A 27,071-nucleotide genomic window follows, 5' to 3' on the forward strand; every position below is an offset into this window, starting at 1 on the left:
GCCATAGTGAAAGCTTTAATGTTAAAAATATTATATTTTTAATTGATTAATACATTTATATTTTTAATGTAAAGAAAGACTATAAATATTATTGACTGAATTACGGTTTAATATCCTGGGAAATAGCGCTGTGTATACAATTTACATTAATGAGCTACAACCCTACAACGGTTCGGTTTCCTCTGCATGTAAATGGGATAAGACAATTACATTACTTTCCAGTAAATCAGTTTCCAGTGTGTAACTTCTGCTAAGACATTTACTGAATGTGTTATTCTGAACATCCGACATTGCGGAATAAAATTTGCTTAAAGTTTTATTTTTAATATATTTTTCTCTCCTTTTAACTCCTCCAGGTCTGTATTGTCCTCACTTCAGTAGAGGGCTCTGTAACATAATGTGAGGATATATTACACATAGTACAAGATAACATCTGCTGTAGAGATCCACAGAACTGACAACGTAGAGGTAATAACACAGAAAATGATTTGGCTGTAAATAAAAGTATTTGCTAATCAATGTGTAGAAGTGTTGTGGCATTTCCACATTTGATTTTAGAATGAACATAAAAAAATTGTTCTCATCACTGATATCACAATATACTCTAATGTCAAATAAAAACAACCGCTAAAGCTTTTTCTTAATTAATGATTTACACGTTAAAATCAGACAATAATTGACTGTGTAAGTACTCAGCCCGTTTGGTAAGAGAGACGCTGGTACGATTAGCTGTCTTCAGCGGTCACATAATTATCTGGAATCCATCTGTGTGCAAATAAATTCCTTCAATTGATTTAAAAATAAATAGATCTGTCCAATAGGTTCCACAATGCATTTCCAAAGAAAAGCTTCATCGTGAAGAGCAAATAATATTCAATTTGTCCTCTCAATCTTATTTCAATAATCCTGTTTTGTAAATGAAAAAATATTTTTGCATGTTGGGGTAAAAGTAAGTACAGGGACACTCGTGTCTAATCCAGTGATGAGAAATAGAGGGCCCTAGGGCCACCCATGGCCCTCCTAGCCTTCACCTGTGGCCCCAAGCTCCTCTCTGTTTTATTGTCAGATGTTTTTGTTATAGCGTGTAACACAATGCCTTCTTATATGTTATTACAGATAGATAACTCTTAATTTCATTACATATATTGTTTTAATTTATCACTGAGGTTACGGGTAATGTGTGGCCCTTGTGTAGGATGGAGGGCCGCCCATGTGGCCCCTTGTGTATCAAGTTGTGTCTGGTCTAATCCATGCGGTTGTACTGAGGCGTAACCACAAATTAATAAAATAAAAACATAAACTGATATAAACGTATGATTTTCACCCAACAATAAGTTGGTTTCCAATATGATGTAAATTTATTGAGGGCAGAATTTAATCTGAATGACCTGACATTGCCCAGGTCCATCTGGACAAAAGGTTTTGTGTACTGTTGAAAGAAGAAAGCTTCTCACACCTAAGTAAGCCGACGGTCTCTACAAGGTACAGGATCTCATGAGACAAGTTTTATCCAAGTCTGTGGATGTCCATCTATATCAATTAAGGTTCTTGTAATGACAGCTAAATACTCTGTGCAGCGCTACAGAATTAATGGTGCTGTATAAATAACTGATGATGATGATACTGGTATCTAAAGGTGTTAGTCTTGTCCATTAGCAGGTGATGGGGGAGAAGGGCTCTCAGCAGACTCCCCGACTACAGGACTCAGGTGAGAACTCCGGGCTTAGAAAAGAACAGAGAACCGGGCTGAGGCAGAAGAATGTGGATCTTAGACACCGTTGTAAAACTATCCCGTGTACCCGTCTTTTGGGGATCAGCCTAACTGAAAGCTGTTCCTCTAACATACAGAATATACAATCCTACAAAGTCTTCAATTTTCTGTTCATTTTTATCCTTTTAGTTTTTCCGGACTTACTTCTTTCATTTGTTAATATAATATGTTATATGTTTTATTATATCCAAGACCGTGTAACTTTTATATTAAATCTAAACTTTAATAAGTTTGTCCTTGTATCAATCCATAGAGTGTTTTAATGAGATGTATCCTGTGTTAACCTTTTGAATGCCAGGATGTGATATTTTAACGCTTTGACTAGCAGAGAGTGAAGCGCGCCAACATGTACATTTGTGCAATAAAATAGGTGACGGCGCTTGATGGATTCTACGTTTACGAGACGCCGAACACTGGAATATTATTATGTACATCAGTGAGTCCATTTACTGAGAAAAGATTCCTATAAAACATGTCGTTCCCAAAACAGGTTTGTGGCTCCTGTGTAACCTTCTCCTCACACCCCACCCACAGCAGGGTCACCAACCTTTATGCGCACAATATTTTGGGAGTTATCTGGTTTAACTATTACTTAAGATCTAGAGAGATAATATTCTCTACATGAAACAAACAATGGATCTCTTGCTGACTGTACTCCCCCCTAATTAATGTTTAGGGAACATACCTGATTTGGACAGGAAACAATATAATGAACCAGAGTCAGAAAAGGGCGATCCAGCACCTGTCAGGCTGCAAAACGCAATTTCCTTCATCTTATACAGGAGACTAATCCCCACTGACAACAGGAGACTGTAGCATTAAATCCTCCTGGATCAGGCAGACCACTTACTGCAGAGCCGCAGTGCAATTCTCCTGCTTGCTGTCGTGCCCTTTGATTTGCGCAGGGTTGCCTAGTTTTCCGGCATATCGCATGGGTTTATGAGCCAAGATGGTGGTTTGCACGGCCGATGGGTATACAGAGGGTGCTGCACGCTAACTGACAACTAGATTTGCAAACTTGTGCAAAAAACTATATTTTGTTTGCAGAGTGAGATTAAAATGAGATAAAATGGTGGAAATTGCGCAATGTTATGGCTGATCCATCGCGCACATAGTTTCCATTCCTCGTCCATACTGGAGTTTGCACCAGCTTAGTGATGGGCAATCATGGGTGCCTTTAAAGCGTCAAACACACAATATTAGGACCGTAATAAAGACCCAACTCCCAGCGTCCCCTGACTCCCATGAGGAATTTAAGCCATCGATAAGCCTATGCTGAGCAGAATTTCAAAAGAAAAGAAAAATAGTTTTACGTAACGTAAGGTGTGGTCCATAGTGTAGGACACAGCCATCTGATGTGACATTTGCACTTTTGGAAGGCGAGAGAAGAAACATTTGTCTTCTACAGTGCGCCATGGAGCTAGTGCGACACATGGGTGTTGCTTATTAATAAACAATTTAATATATAATTTATTATGTTACAAAGAGACATACTGCAATTGTTCCTTATTATATATGTCTACTCTCAACTTCCACAATGATGAGGGTCTTACTGCCTAACACACCCCTTCTCCTGAACAAATTTCCCAAATTCGTTATGCTATTGAGTAAACTGATTACCCGGTAGTATGTTTGCAGACGTCATCTTACGGGGTTACACGTCACCTAGAACACTATAATAACACTATAATACTATACGTCACCTAATACAACTCTACATTAAACAAAAACTAATGTGTCACACAAACCATTACATCTGGAAATCCTGGCGTTACCGTCTCAATCAGTCTATATATAAATAATAGAAACGTTTTGACTACGTTTTGGGGGGGATTTACAATTTAAGTTTGGAATTTCGTTCCAGCCTGAATACAACAAAATATTATTCATAACAGACTGTGTGAGATTGAGGAAAATACTAGAATTTGAAGACGTTGTTTGAAAAAAGAACTCGCAGCGCAGATGTGAGATATCTCTGTACTGTTACTGGTTATTTGCTGGATTTAACAGACTGAAAGAAAACAGGGAATATGGAAAGTGCTGACATTTGGGACCCTCCCAGTTGATTCATTTACACTTTTTTAAAGCCTCAAAAACTTCAGTGACTCCTCAGACCCTACACAAAGCCAGGTGAGGGCAATCCCAGGGCTGAATCTCTCAGGATCTTGGGGCTCCGAGAAGCTGATCCGGGCGGAGGACTTGGAAATAGGCTCTAAACCGATATCTAAACACTTCCAGCATGGAATTTCCTCTGTCAGAAACATCAATGAGAAGAGGAAGTTGAGGGGAATGGTTGAAGTCAGGACAAGACCTGGAAGACCCAGAGAAGTCTCTGATAGATCTGCTTGGAAGCCGGACAGATGTCAGTACATGGTGCCCGCAGGAAGGTTTCCCGGACGCACACATTACAGCGCTGCTTACAGAGTCATGATAGCACAACACCCTGCAGGCTGTGACACCAGGAGATTATAATGTATGTGTGGTATATTTAACATTTATAATATATGAAAGAAAGAGGATAACAGTAACAATGTACATTGGTAGTAATTATACGCATGAAATGGTACAAAGTAGACATTTAGCTGTTAAATGTATTAAAGTTGCAGCCTAAGGGCCTGATGCTGAGTTAGCAGCAAAGCAAAAACAAGGAGTAAATTTACACCCGGACAAACCAAGTTACAATGCAAGGGGTGCAAATTAGTTTATTATTTTGCACGTAGGGAAAATATTGGCTGTTTTTTGTATATAGCACACACATACTTGATGGCTTTATTCTAACACTGACATTTAAATTTGATCTAGGACATGTCCTACCCCAACTATAAATCTGTCCCCACCTTTTACATTTACCTCCCCCTCCAATGTAACATGGTTTTTCTAATGTGCAAATTTGCTCCATTATTTGCTCCTAACCCAGCATCGGGCCCTAAGTGCGATGTGGAGGAAGCCTGCGGCCGGTACGAGACCAGACCTGCAGATCATTGCAGCATTATGGAGGCTGCGACAATGTGGGGGGGTGTAACCCTCCTGTCGCCCCCTAACAGCCAAGAGCACTATTCAAGTCCTCAAAATGTAAGTTTACATAAGACACGAATCTACATAATGGAATCAGCTTCCAACCGTCCACCGATCATTTCATCCACGTAAGGAAACGTTCCCACGGCCCCCACCCCTCCCCCACCGTGACCATTACGTGGAACTGGTCTGAACCTATCTGATGTACATATCACTGTTACCCAGGGTGACCCTCCTCTCCTGACCACGTTATAGACACTTCTTCTCATTGGTTTTACCTTATCTTCATTCATGGTATTATATCTATTATTAGTATATACCCCAATCTAACCATGTACCACACCCCATTGTAATTTATACTTTCACAGATTCATGGATTTTGTTATGTATTATCTTAATTTTATATTTATTTACTGTATTTTATTTTCTTCTTTTACAACTATTATATTTATTATATTGAGCACTATTGTGATCTTTACTTTCTTTAGGTCTCTTCTACTGACCAGTGATCTTACCCACTGATATCGCCGTGGATGTAATAATATATCTATGTTCAGATACTTATGATCATCATCATATATTTATATAGCACCAGTGATTCCACAGCGCTGTACAGAGAACTCCCTCACATCAGTCCCTGCCCCATTGGAGCTTACAGTCTGTATATATCTGATTATCTTAGAGACACGGAACATTCATTTGTATCCAAAGGGACCTTCTACCGAACACAGCGAATTCTCCAGGACCTTTACCTCACACAAAGACCACCACACTGCGCAGCGGGACTGTACACCCCACCACGGGATGGTACAGCACACCAAGGGACCGTACACCCCACCACGGGACCGTACACCCCACCACGGGACCGTACACACCACCACGGGACCATACACCCCACCACGGGACCGTACACACCACCACGGGACCGTACACACCACCACGGGACCGTACACCCCACCACGGGACCGTACACCCCACCACAGGACCGTACACCCCACCACAGGACCGTACACCCCACCACGGGACCGTACACCCCACCACGGGACTGTACACCCCACCACGGGACGGTACAGCACACCACGGGACCGTACACCCCACCACGGGGGACCGTACACCCCACCACGGGGGACCGTACACCCCACCACGGGGACCTACACCACACCACGGGACGGTACAGCACACCACGGGACCATACACCCCACCACGGGACGGTACAGCACACCATGCCGCGGGACTGTACACCCCACCACGGGACGATACAGCACACCACGGGACCGCACACCACGCCGCGGGAACGTACGCCCCAACATGGGACCATACACCATGCCACGGGGACCGCACAGCTCAATCGGTGGCTCACAGGCATACATGTAGCAGCTAGAACGAATTAACCATAACCAAATATAAAATGTACAGATAGATTTAGAGTTGGGAGGGGGCTCAACTCTATATCGCAGTGTAAACAGAAAGCTGCCCAGGATCTGTGCTACATGCAGAGGCAGCCGGTGTTTTAACTGCAAATAAATAAAAGCATCGTCCTCTTACATTGGAACATGGTTTGTCCACGTGCAAATTTATGTTTTACTTTGTTCTTAACTCTGAGCGATCCCCTGAGCCTGGTACAGACCCCAGTGCAGGGTTAGTGCAAAATGAAACAGATCCCAGAGACTGTAACACTATAGATACAAATAATGCAACAGGCAGAATAAAAGGACTGTGGTCCCAGCAAGATGGGTGCGAGACTGGAGGAGAGAGGGTAAGGGGTTAATATGGCAGAAACATACAAATTAGGAGTTTGCACAGACTGGTGATACCCTGGGACACTGCCAGGATCACCCCCCCGTGCCCTCCAACCAGCCTCAATTAGCACATAAACATCATTGTTTAACCATATAAAAAGGAATTACAGAGTAATCACTGAGCCGCCACTTCCTGACGGGAAGACCACGATTTCCTCCCCCCAGTGATGAGTTATCACAGCGCAGTAAGACTGAGAAAATAACTTTATAGAACATTACGTCTGTCAGGGGCTATAACTGGACTGTGCTCTTTGTAATATCAATAAAACACTGTAATAAAATATAATCAATACTTTAGGAGTATTCATCTTGCAATCACACAGCGCATAACATAACATTCTCTGTAACTAAACGTGTTCCTGGTGTTACAGGGACAATTCCCGACCGGTTCCTGGATTCTGCTGAAAAATTAATCTGCAGTGAGAACGATATCAGCAGATCTTCAGGACTGAGCACAAACCTAATGCAAAAATGGTCAGTAAATTTACTAATAAAATGTCAGTAAAAAAAATTCCAGCAGTAAAAAAAAAAATATAGCAGTGTCCACTAAATATCTGGAAGACCTGCAGTTTGGCATTAGAGGGGCGATTAACCCTTTATCATTTCTGAGCCACCTCTTACTCAGACACTTTTAGTTCCATCCATCAGCTTCGTGCAGTACTCTGGTGTACACAGCGCAGCCAAGAGCAATTTCGGGCCCCAGTGCAGCAACTTCTTGGGGCCCTTTCCAAAGATTCAGAAGGGGGGTAGGGCCACAGCAGGTACTTGGCTCCTCCTACAACAAGGCAGGCCATGTGGGGTGCACCTAACACAACCTACAACACCCCTCTCTCCAGCTGCAGACTCCTAGGACGCAGGAGCATCAATTACTATTAATTAGCGCGATGGGACCAAAAACGGAAAAATTATATTTTATTGCTAGAGGACATTTACAAACCATTTATACCCTGCAACTGACTTTATACTTCACATACAATCTTGTGACAATGTAACGTTCAACTTAGTTAAAATTTAAAAAGTTGACTTTTGCTAAGGGAGAAATCAAGAGACCCCTTCATTATATAATAAGTGCCCTGATTAATTACTGCTCAGATAAGGTGTGTATATAGGAGGTCCTACTTCTTACACGCATGTTCCATATACCCGGAGAACATTGGCTAACGAAACACGCCTGGAAGACAGATTGTACCCAGGGAGCCGTCATTATGGAGGAACAGCCTCAAATTGTTCCAATTTCTATCCTCCTATCTTGTAAACGCAATTTTATTTATGCTTTATTAATAATTCCAGCTGATTGATTGGATAGCGCCATCCAATTGTACATCATGTCACCCGTCACCGGTGTATGATACATAACGTCGCCACTGACAGGTATAAGGGGAGATCACGCTTGAACTCTCTAACTGCTGGGACTTCCTGCTACATTTAGTGAGATCTTTATCATACAGAGGGGAGTGCTGAGTGCTTTGTCCTTGTAAGAGTTTTACACATTATTTACATTTTAATGAGGGGCCTTTGACATTGTCCAACTATGAAAACAGGTTGCTAAAAAAACAGTAAATAAACAGTAATTCCTGGGACTGCGTACAAAGGTGGCTGCGGGGACGTTACATTGGTTGAAGGTCAGACGACTTGTAGCAAATATATCAGAAGAGGGAGAGGATACCAGTGCAGGACCCCAAGGACCAGAGACCAGTCCTCTTTTAGATCATCATTTAGGACGTGAATACGGCCAGTGAAGGGATAGTCTATCTTTTTGCAGATGACAAAATTGTGCAGACTCACCCGGACGGGTGACCAAAATGTTTCATGATCTAGGTATATTTAAGGAATGCTCTAGATTGTAAAAACTACATTACAATATTGGGGGGTATTCAATTGTCAACGAGTTTTTGACAGCGTTAAGTCCTGTGTGCAATATGATGTAGCACGTGCCCTTGTGTTTCAAACTCCCATTGTCCTCTAGATTGTAAGCTTTTGAGCAGGGTTCTCTTACCTCTATGTCTGTATGTATTACCCAGTATTGTCTTATCAGTGTTTGTTCCCAATTATAAAGCGCTACGGAATTTGCTGGCGCTATATAAATAAATGTTGATGATGATGATGATCACTAATACCAAACTTGTGTAAGTTGATTTTCTTGTGAAAAATAATGAAATAAAAAAAAAAAAATTAAAATCACTAATTATTTATATTTATGCATGTTTTTGGTACAAATATGAATGTAGTAATGTGTTTGACATGGTATAGATGATTGTATGGTAAAAAAAATAGTTCAATTAAAAAATATGCTAAAGAAAGTTCTGTAATGTAGATATTATCATGTGTAATGCAATCTAATGTATGGAAATGTATGCAAAACCTTTTCTTGCGTTATACATGACCGCGTTAAATCTCCCCTTCACTCCCCTAAAATCTCTCAAACACAATGTTTAACGCGCGGGGGCAGCGGTCCCTCTTTTTCAATTGAATTGCACGAGTTTTCCAGCTGCACCAACACTTTTTTACGCAGCGGGGAAAAAAAAAAAAACCTCGCTAACAATTGAATATTTCCCCAATAAATCTGTATTTGGGTCTCAAGAAACCCAAAGGATGATGACAGTATTAATGATACAAAAATGGCGACTACCACGAAGAAAAAGGATCTAGGAGCCATTATTTCAGGAGCGTCAGAGGTTGCCAGACAATGATCTAGGTACCAGGGAATGCCAGTCAGATTCTGCCAATTAGCCAGAGACTTTATGGTGGCATCAATCAATCTACGGGGGCGGCACTGACAACCAGGAATGTACAGTGAGACGTTGTCTGGATCAGGTGCCGGAAGCCATAAAGACATCAGTGAAATGGAAGAACGATGCAGACAGGAAGCAAAAGTTATAGGACATAAGTTAATGCTCACATATTAAAAAGAAATATATTTACAATTTTTTGGGCAGAGGGTCTTTAAGATCACTTCAGCAATCAAAGCGAATGTGTAGAAAAGTCATCATGGGCCGTAATTGCTCCTTGTGTTTTGCCTAAACCAAAATAACTAAAAAAGAAATGAAGAAATAGGTAGCAGGACCCAGTTTAGCTCTGAAATGAGCAGGTTGCATTCAGCACCGAGGTCTGACATACATCTGTTTTGAATCACGCTCCACGTACATGGAGAGACTTGGCGCTCCCTATGCAGAACATTGAAGAAACCATATATAATATGTCTCATGTTAAACCATAGTGTAATTACACCCTGTTCCAACCAATGAGCAGAGCAGAACTCGGTAACCTCGCAGTAACAGTGCGGAGTGAAGGATAGAGACCAGTGCACCGAGCACAACGGGTCAGCTCAGGGATGTCCGATATATAACACCGGATATTGCTAATATCTGTAAACTGCTGGAAGATAGATAACGATGCAATTATAACAGGGTTTGGAAGACCCCTTCCCCTGTTATACAGGTGTCAGAAGCTGCCACCAATGGTCACACCCTCAGAGCTCTACAACATATTTCAGGTTTGGGATGAGCTCCGGGTGACCTTTAATTATTTCTGTGGGTTTTGGTGATTATAAAACAACCTGTTTCTGCTTCTTTAAAACATTTGTCACAATTAGAAGCGGTTAAGATGAACTATGAACTTCCTGTCTTGTTACCGGACACGTTGTTGTCAGCCCTTGTATGACCTGCAGGAACACGTGTGTTCAGTGGTTTTATGACGTCAAGTTCTGAGGGTGAATCTTATACTGAGCTCCTGACAACATAATCAGCTACAAATCATTATTATTATTATTATTATTATTATTATTATTATTATTATAAGCCGGGAGGGAATCGACAGAGATAATAAATAGTACAGAATAATGTTCACAAATTGGTAAATTAGAGATCAGAATCTTCCTGTGTCCCCAATCACAATATATACAACATGAGCTTATCCATCTTCTGGGTAGATATGAATATTCATGAGTATTAATGAGCGTGAGAACAGCCCAGGTACTGGCGGGAGCATGCTCAGTGTGACATCAGGAAGATTCCAGCTTCCAAGTCTTCTGATTGGCTCTGAATGGTCACATGACAGGATCTTCAGTCCAAATAAATAGGTAATTTTAATATCGCCAAAGGCAGCGAGTTCCTGACGAACAGCTTATTTTATGCAGAATGATTGGTGTTCCTGATCCATACGCTGCTATTAGTGAGAGTGTGGGCTTTGCTTCTGGGGGTGGGGCCAATACTGATCAGGGCGGGGCTTATATTATCCTCATTGTTTCATGTTGGGATGTTCACTGACAATTCTGATACATTGTAATTTTGAGACAGATGAATAATATGCTGCAGATCAACCTGTTACCAATAAGGAGAGAATTATGAGCGGAATTTTCATTTAAATCATTTTTGTTCTTTGATATTCCAGAATTGGTTTTTCCACAATGATTTCCCTTAATGTCTTGTGGAGACTTTCCTGTGCTTTTAATATCGCGCTTCTCATTGTGATGGTTACATCCTAATTCACCGTCTCCTGTTCGGAGAGATTTCCCTTGGAAACATATTCTGGAGTAAATCTTCTGTCTAGCCATTTGTATATCTGCCTATCGGAGGAGGCCAAGAATGCTGTAATATTTATATTCTGCGAGATCCTGGCCGTCGCTCCATCCAGACGCACATCTGCCGGCAGCAGCGGGGTCACGCGTGGAGTGTGGGAGCCAAGTGATGACAATGTACTCCTCCGTCAATCTCGCAATGATCACAAGTGGAACCTGGTACAATAAGACCGGCTATTATAAAGGTATAATGTATTGGATGTTTGTATTTTGTACGGCGCTGCGGATACCTTGTGGTGCCATATAAATAAAGAATAATAATAATAAGATATATAATATAATAAGGTGGGTGAAGACTAGAATGGATGCCGGATAGCTTGGGTTTGTCCCAATTGGTCCATTAACCTCTTCATTCTGACCAATGACCACTTCGTCCTCTACACCCCGTGTCTGTAGTCACGTGGCCCCTTATAAACAAGTAAATCTTCTTTGATTATTTAAAATTTCAGTATAAAACTTAGCTGACCTGTAATTCCTGCTAAATCATTTAAACATATTTTATGAATTCATTCTTTAGCTAAATACATATAACACACAAATATGTCCCGTAGACTGGTGGGGGAATCACTGCTGGTCACGTCTTACAGAAGATGTAATGTATGTATCATTACCACAAAATAAAGGAAAGTAAAAATCAATAAGTTACTGAGCGACGCGACTCAGTGACCGGTGAGAGTCGGACGGGTTCTCGCAGACAGACAGAAGATCCGTAATAAGGCCGATGTCGCAGTAAAAACTGCAGGTTATAAAGTGATGACATTTGCACCTTATCAGACTACAAAGCTTCCAACATCTTATCTCTCGCTCCCGAGATTAGCGGACACAGAGATCAAACTGAAACACGAGGGATCAATTACCAACAGTACATTTAGGTGTAAACGTTTTGTCTTATTGTGATGTCTCCTCTAATTCATAATAGTCAGACACTGAGTAATCATTGTGTTAAGCTGGGTACACACTAATACAGTTATAGTGCAGATCACACAACAAACGGCCATTTGTTCAGATATCGCATTAGTGCATACGCTCCAACGATCATGTCTTATCATACAAAGCACATCGCATCTGTTGATTTGGTTTTATAAACTTCCTAATAATCATGATCAACGATGGAACGATGTCAGGTAAATGTGGCAGTGTGCACGCAGTCACCACCAGCAGCGCAGGCAGATATCTTATCACAGATGGTTATGAGAGATGCAGATCACAGATCTGACGGTATATTGTGTAGGTGTGTACACATGGATCAGGATGGTCATCGGGACTTTCAGTCGTTGGTGACATCGTTACACAAATCACATCTGCAGTAAGATTACACAGGTCTGTACCCAGCTTAAGCTGCAGGAGACAAGAAAGAGCAAATTACTGTCTGGTTGCTGTGATTCAGGGAAACTCTTGCACCAATGTTATAATCTACAGAATATACACCACATTAATACAGCCTTTCCAGCTCTGCACGGTTCTGTTCCAGCTTCTGGTGCCATCAGTTTATTAGGTGACGTCGTACGCGATAAATCTTCCCACATTCCTGGAAGGTGTCTGTAACCCCCGGCTAAACCTCAGCCTCTCACTTAATATCTGGAAACTTGGAATCCAGTGGATTACGCAATGCCGGGTCAGCCCGCAGCAGCCGCTACCTTTTAATAGGCACATGGAGAACTTGGCCTGACTGGGGGCGTCCCGGCTGCCAAAGTGGAGGCTTCACATATCACGTCACCATGAAGACAACTAAACACCTTGCTCACTCCTATAGCTTCAGAGAAAACAGTTGGAGCCCATTAGTGAAAGAATTCAAGAAGCAAAGTCTACAAAATAACTGCGATAGTTACCGAAGAGCATTAATCCTGTTTTATGTCTTGCACTAATAATCTACATCAGGATAAGACAACCTGTGGCTTGCCAGCCGTTGTGGAACTATAAGTCCCAGCATGCTACAGCAGCCACATGCTGACATGGCATGCTGGGACTTTTAGTTCCACAGCAATTAATCTCCATTTTTGGGAATGTAAAACAAAACAGGTTAGGGTCAAGGATTTGAAGAAAACAAGATGCAGGAAGGGCGCGTTATTCTCCAACTACGCGTTTTACACTTTGGGGGGTATTCAATTGTTGCCGTTAACGCTCTCAAACGAGCGCTCTAAAAATATTAGCGTTAATACGGTAATTACTCGCTAAATTTCAGAGCTGCGAGATGAAATTCAGCGAGTAAACTACAGTATTAACGGTATTTACGCGCATATTACCGTATTAACGCTAATATTTTTAGAGCGCTCGTTTTTTTTTGTTTTAGCGCGTTAACGGCAACAATTGAATACCCCCCTTTGTGTCAAATTGCAGAACATTTTACCAGCAGGATTTGTAGAGCAGATATTAGAGAACCGGAGTTGTGAGAAGACAGTAATAGCAAAAATGTTATTCCCCTCCCAGAGACCAGCAGAAGACAGGGGTCTGACTACACCACATTGTGGATTACACAGGAGAGTACAACCTGTCTCCTGCACACAATACGGGGATTAAGCTGAATGTCACAACCAGCTCAGATATGACAAAAATAAGAATGTGAGGACTTTTCTCCCGTCGCACCATCACGAGGACTGACCGCATTATGCTGGATAAGACCAGGACAAAGCACGTTTGTTATAGAATTCTTCAGCTCCTATTTGTTCATTCTGCCCCCAGTTTTCAAGTGGTCGGGGACAGAATAACCTAAAGCCAATCAGAGCATCGGAAAACTCACAGTCTCACAGAGTATTTCAGGAGTCGGAATGTGGATCTTGTGGGAGGCAGTGACCCATCTACTCGTGTAATTGTGTTAGTGCGGACAGGGCAGTGACATGATGTGAGGAGGGGAATGGAGGCAGCAGGAAGCCACAGACAGAGTTATATAGTGGAAGGAGCAGGGTCACCCAGCAGCACAGAGTATATCAGGAGATGAGTGATGTGTTAGTGAGGACAGGGCTGCATGTGACAGGGGCAGTGACATGATGTGAGGAGGGGAATGGAGGCAGCAGGAAGCCACAGACTGAGAGTTATATAGTGTAAGGAGCAGGGTCTCCAGCAGCACAGAGTATATCGGGAGATGAGTGATGTGTTAGTGAGGACAGGGCTGCATGTGACAGGGGCAGTGACATGATGTGAGGAGAGGAATAGAGGCAGCAGGAAGCCACAGACTGAGAGTTATATAGTGGAAGGAGCAGGGTCACCCAGCAGCACAGAGTATATCAGGAGATGAGTGATGTGTTAGTGAGGACAGGGCTGCATGTGACAGGGGCAGTGACATGATGTGAGGAGGGGAATGGAGGCAGCAGGAAGCCACAGACTGAGAGTTATATAGTGTAAGGAGCAGGGTCTCCAGCAGCACAGAGTATATCGGGAGATGAGTGATGTGTTAGTGAGGACAGGGCTGCATGTGACAGGGGCAGTGACATGATGTGAGGAGAGGAATAGAGGCAGCAGGAAGCCACAGACTGAGAGTTATATAGTGGAAGGAGCAGGGTCTCCAGCAGCACAGAGTATATCAGGAGATGAGTGATGTGTTAGTGAGGACAGGGTTGCATGTGACAGGGGCAGTGACATGATGTGAGGTGGGGAATGGAGGCAGCAGGAAGCCACAGACTGAGAGTTATATAGAGGAAGGAGCAGGGTCCCCAGCAGCACAGAGTATATCAGGAGATGAGTGATGTGTTAGTGAGGACAGGGCTGCATGCGACAGGGGCAGTGACATGATGTGAGGAGGGGAATGGAGGCAGCAGGAAGCCACAGACGGAGAGTTATATAGTGGAAGGAGCAGTGTACCCAATAGAAAAGAGTAACAATATGAGGCTCCTGTTACATGGAAAATTGTGTCTAAATAAAATTATCCACCTCGGTACCTCTGGCCATTGTCTGTATTATTGCAGCAGGAGGTGACATTTATTGATCATGGTTCCATTTACAGTCTCTCAGGACCAGTTAGTGATGTACTTGCACCTGGACAGAGGGTGCGTGTCACATGACATAGCGTGTGCCATCACGTCATACGCAGGGTTACCCTGTGTCCCACCTGCATGTCTGTGTGAATAACAGGACAGTAAGCGGAGCCTCAGCAGGGGGGGCGGTGGGTACCAAGGGACCATCTGAGAGTTCTGACATCACCAGATGTCATTTTATTAATCACCCTCTTTTGTCCTCTGTATCCTATAATGTTATAGTGTCAATTATCCCTCTACTTCTGCCCTGTGATTTGTTAATGCCACAAAAATACTCTTCTAAAAAAATATATAAACTTGTTTTTTAAAAATAAATCAGAAGAGTTACAGAATGCCCACTGCATCCTTATTTCCTGAGTGATGTACTGATAGGTAATCCTGCTGTAAATACACCCCGAGCACAGTACACACACATGTAACGTTACTGATCTGGTCAGGTGATAGAGCGGGTACCTTGCCATCGATCCTGGCAGTGCTGCCCACTGAGGTGCGGCTGTTCCTGGGAGGCAGTGTAAACGCTGGGGCTGCTCGGGGGAGGGACGACTTCATTCCAGAAGGGTCCATGGTCACAGGGGACTTAGAGACAAGTTTCACATCCGCCATTGCAGCCTGAAAAGAAATGCAAATAATTACACACGTTATTCCAAACCTCCTATACAGTGACCTACATAGTAACATAGTAACAAAGTTGATGAGGTTGAAAAAAGACACCAGTCCATCAAGTTCAACCTATTTTGGATCTCCTGCGATCCTGCACTTATATTTGAAATTAATCCAGAGTAAGCAACCGCCAATCTGTTTCAATTGCAGTCCTATTTTTACCCTATATCCACTACTATCCTTCATTTTAAATTAACGGTCGTATTCCTGGATACACCTTTCCGCTAAAAATTTGTCTAACCCTTTCTTAAACATATGTATTGAATCTGCCATCACAACCTTCCCTGGCAATGAATTCCATATCTTGACTGCCCTTACTGTAAAGAACCCCTTCCTTTGCTGGTTGTGAAATTTCCTCACCTCTAACCTTAGGGGATGACCACGTGTCCTGTGTATGGTCCTTGGGGTAAAAAGTTGCCATGAAAGCTCTCTGTATTGACCCTTAATAAATTTGTACATAGTAATCATATCTCCCATTAGACGCCTCTTTTCTAAAGTAAACATGCCTAAACTGGCTAACCTTTCCTCATAACTTAATGACTCCATACCCTTTATCAATTTTGTCGCCCTTCTCTGAACCCTTTCTAGTTCCAAATTATCTTTTTTATAGAGTGGTGCCCAGAACTGTACTGCATATTCAAGATGAGGTCTTACCAACGATTTATACAGTGGCAAAATTACACTGTCTTCCCTTGCATCTATGCCCCTTTTTATGCATGCCAATACTTTGTTTGCCCTTGCAGCTGCTGCTTGACATTGAGCACTATTGCTAAGTCTACTATCTACGAGCACTCCCAAATCCTTTTCCATTATAGATTCTCCTAAATTAATTCCATTTAATTTATAGATTGCGTTCTTGTTTTTGATCCCTGAATGCATAACCTTACATTTATCTATGTTAAACCTCATATTCCATTTGGCCGCCCAATCCTCCAGTTTATTTAAGTCCCTCTGTAGAGAAGCTACATCTTGCTCTGATTTTATTACCTTACAGAGTTTAGTGTCATCTGCAAAAATAGAAACTTTACTCTCTAAACCATCACCAAGGTCATTAATAAATATATTAAAAAGGAGTGGTCCCAGCACGGAACCTTGAGGTACTCCACTTAAGACTTTTGACCAATTAGAAAATGTTCCATTTATCACAACTCTCTGTTCCCTATTCTCTAACCAGTTTTCGATCCAAGTACAAATGTTGATTCCTAGACCCAGTTCCCATATTTTGTAAACTAACCTCTTGTGTGGCACTGTATCAAAGGCCTTTGCAAAATCTAAGTAGACCACATCTACTGTCCTGCCCTGGTCTAAGTTCCCACTAACTTCCTCGTAGAAACTAATTAGATTAGTTTGACATGACCTATCCCTCACAAATCCATGTTGATTCCCACTAATAATTTTATTGCGTAACAAGTAATCCTGAATACCGTCCCTTAAAATACCTTCCAGTAGTTTCCCCACTATTGATGTCAGGCTTACATGTCTATAATTCCCTGGTTGTGATCTCGTCCCCTTTTTTAACAACGGCACCACATCTGCTATTCGCCAATCCCTTGGTACTGAGCCTGATGAGATTGAATCTCTGAAAATTAAGAATAGCGGTCTAGCTATTTCCGAGTTTAACTCCATAAGGACCCTTGGGTGTATGCCATCTGGACCTGACCTGTGTGACAAAATCTTATACACTAATCGTATTGTACAATTATTTACTATATAAAATACAAAACTCTCTTCAGTCAGTTACTGAGAAGCCGACAATACGCAGATTAATACAGTAATTACAGAAAACAATGTAACAAAGAGGTTCAGATAATTGGTGTCTCAGTAAAATATCTCCCAACATTTCAAATAGTCAAAGAAAGATGAAATATGTTACCCACTGAATATCAATAGACATAAAGGTTATATGATACAGACTATATAACTTTATAACCAACCACCCCCCTACCGCTTTATATCCACCCCCCTACCGCTTTATATCCACCTCCCTTACTGCTTTACCCACCCCCCTACCGCTTTATATCCACCCCTCTACCGCTTTATATCCCTCCCTACCGCTTTATATCCACCCCCTTACCGCTTTATATCCACCCCTCTACCACTTTATATCCACCCCCCTACCGCTTTATATCCACCACCCTTACTGCTTTATACCCACCCCCCTACCGCTTTATATCCACCCCTCTACCACTTTATATCCACCCCCCTACCGCTTTATATCCACCTCCCTTACCGCTTTATATCCACCCCCCTACCGCTTTATATCCACCTCCCTACCGCTTTATATCCACCCCCCTACCGCTTTATATCCACCACCCTTACTGCTTTATATCCACCCCGCTACCACTTTATATCCACCCCCCTACCGCTTTATATCCACCACCCTTACTGCTTTATACCCACCCCCCTACCGCTTTATAGCCACCTCCCTTACCGCTTTATATCCACCCCTCTACCACTTTATATCCACCCCCCCTACCGCTTTATATCCACCTCCCTTACTGCTATATACACACCCCCCTACCGCTTTATATCCACCTCCCTTACCGCTTTATATCCACCCCCCTACCGCTTTATATCCACCACCCTTACTGCTTTATACCCACCCCCCTACCGCTTTATATCCACCCCCCTACCGCTTTATATCCACCTCCCTTACCGCTTTATATCCACCTCCCTTATCGCTTTATATCCACCCCTCTACTGCTTTATATCCACCCCTCTACTGCTTTATATCCACCCCCCTACCGCTTTATATCCACCACCCTTACTGCTTTATACCCACCCCCCTACTGCTTTATATCCACCACCCTTACCGCTTTATATCCACCCCTCTACCGCTTTATATCCACTCCCCTACCGCTTTATATCCACCCCCCTTACTGCTTTATATACACCCCCCTAACGCTTTATATCCACCCCTCTACCGCTTTATATCCACCCCTCTACCGCTTTATATCCACCCCCCTTACCGCTTTATATACACCCCCCTACCGCTTTATATCCACCCCCCTACCGCTTTATATCCACCCCCCTACCGCTTTATATCCACCACCCTTACTGCTTTATACCCACCCCCCTACTGCTTTATATCCACCACCCTTACCGCTTTATATCCACCCCTCTACCGCTTTATATCCACTCCCCTACCGCTTTATATCCACCCCCCTTACTGCTTTATATACACCCCCCTAACGCTTTATATCCACCCCTCTACCGCTTTATATCCACCCCTCTACCGCTTTATATCCACCCCTCTACCGCTTTATATCCACCCCCCTTACCGCTTTATATCCACCACCCTTACTGCTTTATATCCACCACCCTTACTGCTTTATATACACCCCCCTACCGCTTTATATCCACCACCCTTACTGCTTTATACCCACCCCCCTACTGCTTTATATCCACCACCCTTACCGCTTTATATCCACCCCTCTACCGCTTTATATCCACTCCCCTACCGCTTTATATCCACCCCCCTTACTGCTTTATATACACCTCCCTAACGCTTTATATCCACCCCTCTACCGCTTTATATCCACCCCTCTACCGCTTTATATCCACCCCCCTTACCGCTTTATATCCACCACCCTTACTGCTTTATATACACCCCCCTAACGCTTTATATCCACCCCCCTACCGCTTTATATCCACCCCCCTACCGCTTCATGCCTAATACTCATTTCATTGAATTCAACTTTTGTGTTTTTCTCCTACAACACTGCTCTGTGTGGCCTCATTTATGGATTAAGTGAATCCTGAGAGTGAGGAGACACAAACACTGTGTGTTATGAGGCTCCCGCTGGAATTGTGTTTAATAGGAAGGTGAACAACAGGGAAAGTATAAAATAAGACTGGACCCCCGAGGTCGGAGCTGGAGGACAAATCACGTGTTTTTGTGGAGTGAAATTGGCTGAATTATATATTCCCAGGTTCTACTGTCCTGTCCACCTTTATATAGTGCCCCTCTCACATCCCCAATATTATTCCTACCACATCCGGCCTGTCTAGTGCCTATCCTGACCCCATGTAATATATAAGGGATAACCCCCCCCCCGTAGCGGTTGGTGTATAAGCCCTAATGAGCCCTAATGTTTGGAACCCACTTGTAGCCCATTTGCCTTCGTAAGAGCCAAGAGCACGGAGTGAATGTCCCACCGCCAGGATGGAAGACCAGAGCTCCCAGATTTACATTTCTGTCCCTAGATCTCTGTCATCGTCCACCGGAAAATCTAAGTTTATATCTACACATAAACCTTGATATGGATACAAGTCACTGATAGATTTCTGTAAGAAATGTTCGTTGGGTATTTGTGAATTATCAATCAGTGCCGCACACCGGTCATTCAGCGCCATGTACGACACTGTTATACAGACTACGGAGAATGACCGGACCTGACAAATAACCAGTTGGCCAAGTGGTAAAGAACCAAACATCAGAATATGCCACCGGCCTTTCTGGTCTACCTACAGATCATGGACTTGCTTATACGCTCAGCATGGCAGTCCTAGAATCTGCCCCCCATTGCGATTCAAGGAAGTGCCCCCGTACACAGTAGGAGCCAGACTTCACCAGGTCATGTAGATAAGTAGAGACTGCCACCTACTGGCTGGAAATACAAGAGTGAGCAGAGAATACTTTCTTTCCTCTGAACGGTCTTTGGATCTAACACTCGCACAGGCTGCACCCCGAGAAAGCAGGTGTCCAAGGCTGAAATTGTGGTGTCCTAGGCCAATATTGGGGTGTCCTGGTCTGAAATCTGGATGTCCCCCTGTGATACCATGGATTATACATATACAGCAGCAATGTGTGTGTGTGTGTAAATTTAGACTGTAAGCCCCAATGGGGCAGGGACTGATGTGAGTGAGTTCTCTGTACAGCGCTGAGGAATTAGTGGCGCTATATAAATAGCTGATGATGATGATGACTGTGTACCTGTTACCTATGAGGCCGCCATTCTATGAACCAATATTCATGGGAATATATCATCCTATGAATTAAGCAGGAACTACTGACACTGAGACATGAGGATCAATCACTGGGTGTAGCCGACTGGTCCATTTTATTATTACAGCCGTGAGGATGGAGTAACCCCGAGTATAATCAGAGCTCAGGGACAGCATCTGGGGGTGTATAATCAGATCCGCATCTTCAGGTCACTTTGGCTGTAAGTCCCTCTCCTGCCCCTGATATATACAATCTGATGCATATTGCTGGGTCTGGGGATCAGACGTTGTAACTATGACATAATAAAGCTCAGATTTTCCCTACATTACAACAATACAGATTTGTGGAGCTCACGGAGCGACGCTGCGTTTGTTGGCTGATAATACCCGACACCTTCTCCCTGACAATGTGAGACAGTCCAGGCTGAGCTCGTGGGGGGGACGAGGGGGTGAATCTCTTCTACAGATGCCTGGAAGTGGCAGGAACACCCCATTAACTTACAGAGTAAGACTGAGCCCTGAGCCGGCTCACATACTCCTTTGTGTGCAGCCAGATCGCAGCCCTGGTAACATCACTAAATATTTTTCATTTCCCTTTGAATAGAATTTTTTTTTAAATAGGATATTTGAGGATAGATCGGTGAGTGGACGAGTCCAAGTTTATCCTGCCAGGATAGGAATCATTATCAGGCCTATAGGAGAAAAGGATTCCAGCATCAAGTAGATAATGAACCAGAACGAAGTCATCATCATCATCATCATCATCATTATTTCATATAGCACCACTAATTCCGCAGCGCTGTACAGAGAACTCATTCACATCAGTCCCTGCCCCATTGGAGCTTACAGTCTAAATTCCCTAACACACACACACACAGACAGAAGTCGAAGCAATTATGTGCAGGAACAGAGTTCCTTTAAGAAGTGAAATAATCCGTCAACAGAAGCAAGAAAAACTGGAATGGTTATAAAATCTCATTTATAAGATCAAAGGTTTCTGTAGTGTGTTAACATTTCTAAAAATGCAATTTATGGTGCAAGTACAGATCTGCCCCCTCTGCTCACATTCCAGCTCCCAGATGATAATCTGCACAATCCGAGCGGTTCTGGAGTTTACAGAGGACCCATAATGTAGACGTGTCTACAGCTGTTGTGGAACTACATGGCTCAGCATGACGTGGGGCAAGGCATGCTGGAACTTGTAGTTTCACAACAGCTGCAGAGCATTTTCACTCTTCTTACAACTACAGTGGCAGCAGCCATGTTTGTCTCCAAAATACTGGAAAGATGGCGCAGTCTGCGGCTTGGCATAAACAAGACTGCGGCAATAATGACAGGTTACCGGCAACCAAAACAGATTTCAAAATTAATATTTATTCTGGAACAGATGATAAGTATTATTAACAGGTATTTATATAGCGCCTATATATGCCGCAGCGCCTTACAGCGAAAATGTAATCATTCTCATCAGACCCAGACCAACTGAGCTTACAATCTATATTCCTTACCACATGGACACACTATGGTTATTTCATCAGCAGCCAAGTAATCCACCAGTATGTATATAAAGTGTGTTCCGTTCCTGGTTCCCTTTATAATACACATTTTTAGTAACTAACGTCTTATAGAACCGGCTCAGAGGAGGAGAACCCAGTACCCAAGACCCCTAAGGAGCTCTCCTCACACCCTGCAGTGTATTACCAGCTACTTACTCCGATATCAAACAGTCCTGGACATATCAAAGTCTGGACATCGTACTGCTGATAATCAGCCTTTGGGGGATATTCACCAACAATGTTACAAGATAGAAGCCTGCACTTAAATCACAGTGACCAATTAGATGATTGCTTAAGTTTCCTAACTTTTCAATAGACCGATAAAAGCTAATTACTGATTGATTGCCATTAGTGTTAGTTATACCGACCTAGTCTCCCTGAACGGCCAGGAAATTAGCTGAATTTCCATGAGAGCAGACTACCCAACCCCATCCTAGTGGAGCAGGAGGAACAGGGGCCTCAATGATACGATTCACAGTGAATTGCTTAATGTTACAGGATTACGCTATCGTGGCTTCTCGCCGCAGGAGGTGGAGCCAAAATGATGCAAAAAGCTGCAGTGCTAACAGGAATCAACAGTATAAACCACACGTCCCTGGTCTATCCACAGGGGGACAATGTATTCTACTGAATCACCTCTCTGGTACAATACAGGGGTTCTCCCTCCCTCTCGTACAATACAGGGGTTCTCCCTCCCTCTCGTACAATACAGGGGTTCTCTCTCTCTCTCTCATATAATACAGGGTTCTTTACAAAGCTACAATATCGGAAAAGAGGAGCTATGAAATCAGACGCTGTCTCTCTCTGGCACATTAGGTCACAGTAATAAGAATAGAGCAGAATTCCTATCAGCTGGAAAATGACCATATCCTGCACACACACATATATACTATATATATATATATATATATATATATATACACACATATACATACATACATACATATTATATACATACATACATACACCCACACACATATAATCAGCTGTCACACAGGACTCTTCCTGATACAATTCTGCCCAGTCATCTCTTATACAAATCAATATAAACATTTCTATGAATGTAATGACGCAGCGATCATTATCCAATCGGCCACTAAGGTAGAATCCAACAGGCTCATTAGATGTTTGTAGAAAGACGATTATCAGAGCGATCTCTGAAGATAGGACCGGTGCTTCCACAATGCTCATTAGTCAGAGTATAATGCAGAACGCCTGCACCGTATCACTAAATAACACTGCAACTGTACCGCGGATCACCAGCTGTTACATCGTTATAAATGTATACTGTAAATCAGCCCCTTACACGAGTCTCCTCATTAACTAGGAAATTTAACGCCACAATGTGTAAATCACATCAATCTCAAGGGACCCCTACAAGACATTTCTAGATCAACATTTGCTGAATAAAACTAGTTGCTGTACTCATCTGACATATGCTTCATTCAAATGTTGTTTTACATACTAAAAGCAAATTGTACCTGATAATAAGATCACTTTGTGCTAAAGGGGTTGTTCGCCTCCAGATACATTTATTTTATTATAGGGGGGGTTAGTACATGTCGTCCATCAGCTAAATACCCTGCTTCCCTTTCTAGCCTCATTCTGTGTTTTTTATCCATATATTTATATGATCAGGGAAGTTTCATTGATGTTTGCTGTCCTGATATGAGAGACAGCAGGGGGGGTATCTGATGATATAAACACACTGCTTAAAATCACAGAGGGACGCTAAAAGGTGGAATCCACCTTTACAAAAGGCACAGCTTACATTGCAATGATTTTGAAAAATGTAAGTAAATGATCAGTTTATAATAAAAATGTTGTTCCTTAGAGGGGAAAAAAAATTTAAATCAGAGAACCCTGAAATGAAATCTGGACATTAGAAGCGAGACGCTGGCAGACAGACCCTTTACTTCACAGTGCGACGTTAGGGAATCTCCATTGTCCTGGGGCCCGCAGAGCATCACAGCTCATAGTGGTTAACGATCGGTTAATGACCGGGTACAGTCTAAGTGGCAGTAGATTTTCACCGTTGCCAAAAATAATGTTTTTCTGCTGTGAGATTTGCCGGCAAGTGTGAGCAGGTGGGACGGAGGGATGTCAGCCAGGCAGCGTCTAGAAGCCCACCCTCCTCTCAATCTAAGGAGACAAGGAGGATTCTGCCGCTGCCAAACCTCAGATCCAGCTCGTTTAGCTCCCTGGCCGGACATCTGGAAAAGAATAAGGAAATCTGGAGACTGGCGTTGGAGAAATGAGGGATTTCAGCCCTCCAGATAGTCTGGAAAGTATGGGGCGAGAGACAGGGGTGCCGTGGGGCGAGAGACAGGGGTGCCGTGGGGCGAGAGACAGGGGTGCCGTGGGGCGAGAGACAGGGGTGCCGTGGGGCGAGAAGAGAGAGATCTATAGTTTGACTGTATCATATACAGGAAGCATCAGAGCAGGATGGAGAGGAAACGGCAGCAGAGGACGCCGAATACGCAGCCGATGCTGCTCCAATATTAATGTGTCAGCAGCTGAAGAACAGAAACATTGGAACCTATTCAGACATTAAGTTACCTGTATCTACCGTTTTAGGTCTATTTTTGGTGTAGAAACCAAATTCTTTTCATTTTAAATATTACTCATGAAAATACTTTTCTATACAAACACCAATGTATATTCTGTTACACTTTACTATACCATGTTACTTATTTTAATTTTATTGTTTCAAAGTATTTTTATTGTTACTGCTTAGGCAGTAACAATAAAAATACTTTGAAACAATAAAATAAAAATGTATTATAGATGTGCTTCAGAAATGCACAACCCTAATTAAGATCAAGACAATGCTCCTTATATCCCATATATATTTAATATTTAAATCTCGTCAGACATTTTTAGAAGATTCCCTCCCCCTAAAATTTTGCTGTTTCCAATCCACTGGCTGCGCTGTAATGTGAAGAATACATCAGTCTAATATCAGAGGGATGAGTGAATCAGAATTACGCCAACGTGTTGCTTCCATACATGCCGCCATTTTTTATGGCTGTTTCAGACCTAACTAAGGCCGCGGATCTGGAGCCCATATGCCCATCAGGACTGGCACCTGCAATAGTTATGGAACAGCTGTCCAATGTGCCAACATGTGCATATAGTGGAAATGGAGACAGATCTGGGCTCTTGGGTCGGGCATCTGCCAATACACGGGCACCTTTACAGACTCTGCTTCTCCAAACACAGTACATGTAATATTTATATTATAAAACCACTATCATCATCTATTTATATAGCGCCACTAATTCCGCAGCGCTGCACAGAGAACTCACTCACATCAGTCGCTATATTGCACAAGCATCAAATAGTACGTACTGCAATATGATAGAAGAGTATTTAAATTTCACTACAAGTTATAATTTGGAGAGAATATTTTGAGTTGGGGTCAATAAAGCTCTATGGCTGGATAACCCCTTACATTGAGACGATGGCCAGATCTCGCTGACTGCCCCGAGGATGCCGTAGGGATCATTATACCCCTATAGTGGCCTCCAGTTAATCTCTGTACTCTCCAAAATCCAATAAACTGCAAGAGCCTAACTGTGAGCGACGCAGACATGTAGCAGGTGTGGCCTGATATAACGAGCTAGTCCCTAATTAATACACCCCCTAATATGACCCCAGGAACACCAGACTGATGGGGGAGCACTGAGCAGGGGGATCTGGTGTCAGAACCACCTTCGCTGGTCGGCTGCTCTTTCCAACTACCACTGCCTGGAAAGATACAGCGGCGAAACGCGTAAGGTCCATGATATGTGTCTTCTCATTCACTATGACTTTCCCGAACTTCATTTTGTGACATTATAGTGGGATTTTTATACTTCATAGTGTAGGGGCTTTGACTGATCATTCTTTATTCATGGTATTTACTGTGACTGCTTCCATCATTACGTTAAAGCACCATTAAATCGAATTATTATTATACATTAAATTGCGAGAGATGGCACTTAAATTTTCAGTAATTATTAATTGTTCCTTGGATAGGAATTTGGTAATTATAAGGTGGACACATGTTTATTTATTATCAGATATTTAACAGTTTAGATCGTCAGGCACAGACTTCAGGGATAATAATATCACCATTAGATGACCCCGGAATCTAATCACACGACGGAGGAACAGAGCACAGCAGGAACACCGGAATATCAGCCCCTGCTATCAGATCCCAATCACAGAACACTTCAACCAAAACTAATTAAAGAAACGTGGAAGTGGTTTTATAGTTCTGTTCTCATATTAGTAACCATCTAATGCCAGGGAGCACATTAAAGAGACATAACAATCATTATACTGGTGACCGGGAGGACACATCACCGTCTGATACAATAATGATATTTGAAGTTAGCACTTCCCCCTCGTGTTTTATGAATTTGGAAGGTGGGAGTGAGAGGTGGTTGTGAGGGAACGGGGTCTACCCCTGTACGTGGGTAAATACTTCCACCCAGGCAGATATTCAACTTAACCAATGGCAGCTTTTATTAATGGAACAGCAACAACAGGCACAAAACCAACATATGTACAGGAGTAACAATTACAGGTATGTACACGAGCGTAGTACATACAATACTGATCCTATTATGGCCACCTTGGGAAATACGACCATAGACTCACGCTTTCCTAGGAGTACGAAGCCCCAGTGACTGCCAGCAGGTCAGTGGTCCGGCTTCACTGTCACCTCACTTTTGGCGAGCGCACAGATTCACAAGACCTGGGGTAACATATCCAAAGGAAGAGGAACAAGTG

At 42.8% G+C, this 27,071-nt stretch overlaps 1 protein-coding gene across 3 annotated transcripts in view; it reads right to left on the reverse strand.

Annotated features, from left to right (window-relative positions):
• The window catches only part of MYLK (myosin light chain kinase), a 148,981-nt gene that overhangs the window by 86,139 nt on the left and 35,771 nt on the right, over positions 1 to 27,071 (reverse strand). For all 3 annotated transcript variants that reach the window (XM_075181182.1, XM_075181180.1, XM_075181181.1), the window contains exon 2: positions 15,583 to 15,738. In XM_075181182.1, the coding sequence (XP_075037283.1) occupies positions 15,583 to 15,732 (150 nt within the window). In that variant the 5' untranslated portion in view covers positions 15,733 to 15,738. The remainder of the gene's footprint in view (positions 1 to 15,582; positions 15,739 to 27,071) is intronic.

This window comes from Mixophyes fleayi, chromosome 7, assembly GCF_038048845.1.
Source record: "Mixophyes fleayi isolate aMixFle1 chromosome 7, aMixFle1.hap1, whole genome shotgun sequence".
Classification (NCBI taxonomy): domain Eukaryota; kingdom Metazoa; phylum Chordata; class Amphibia; order Anura; family Limnodynastidae; genus Mixophyes; species Mixophyes fleayi.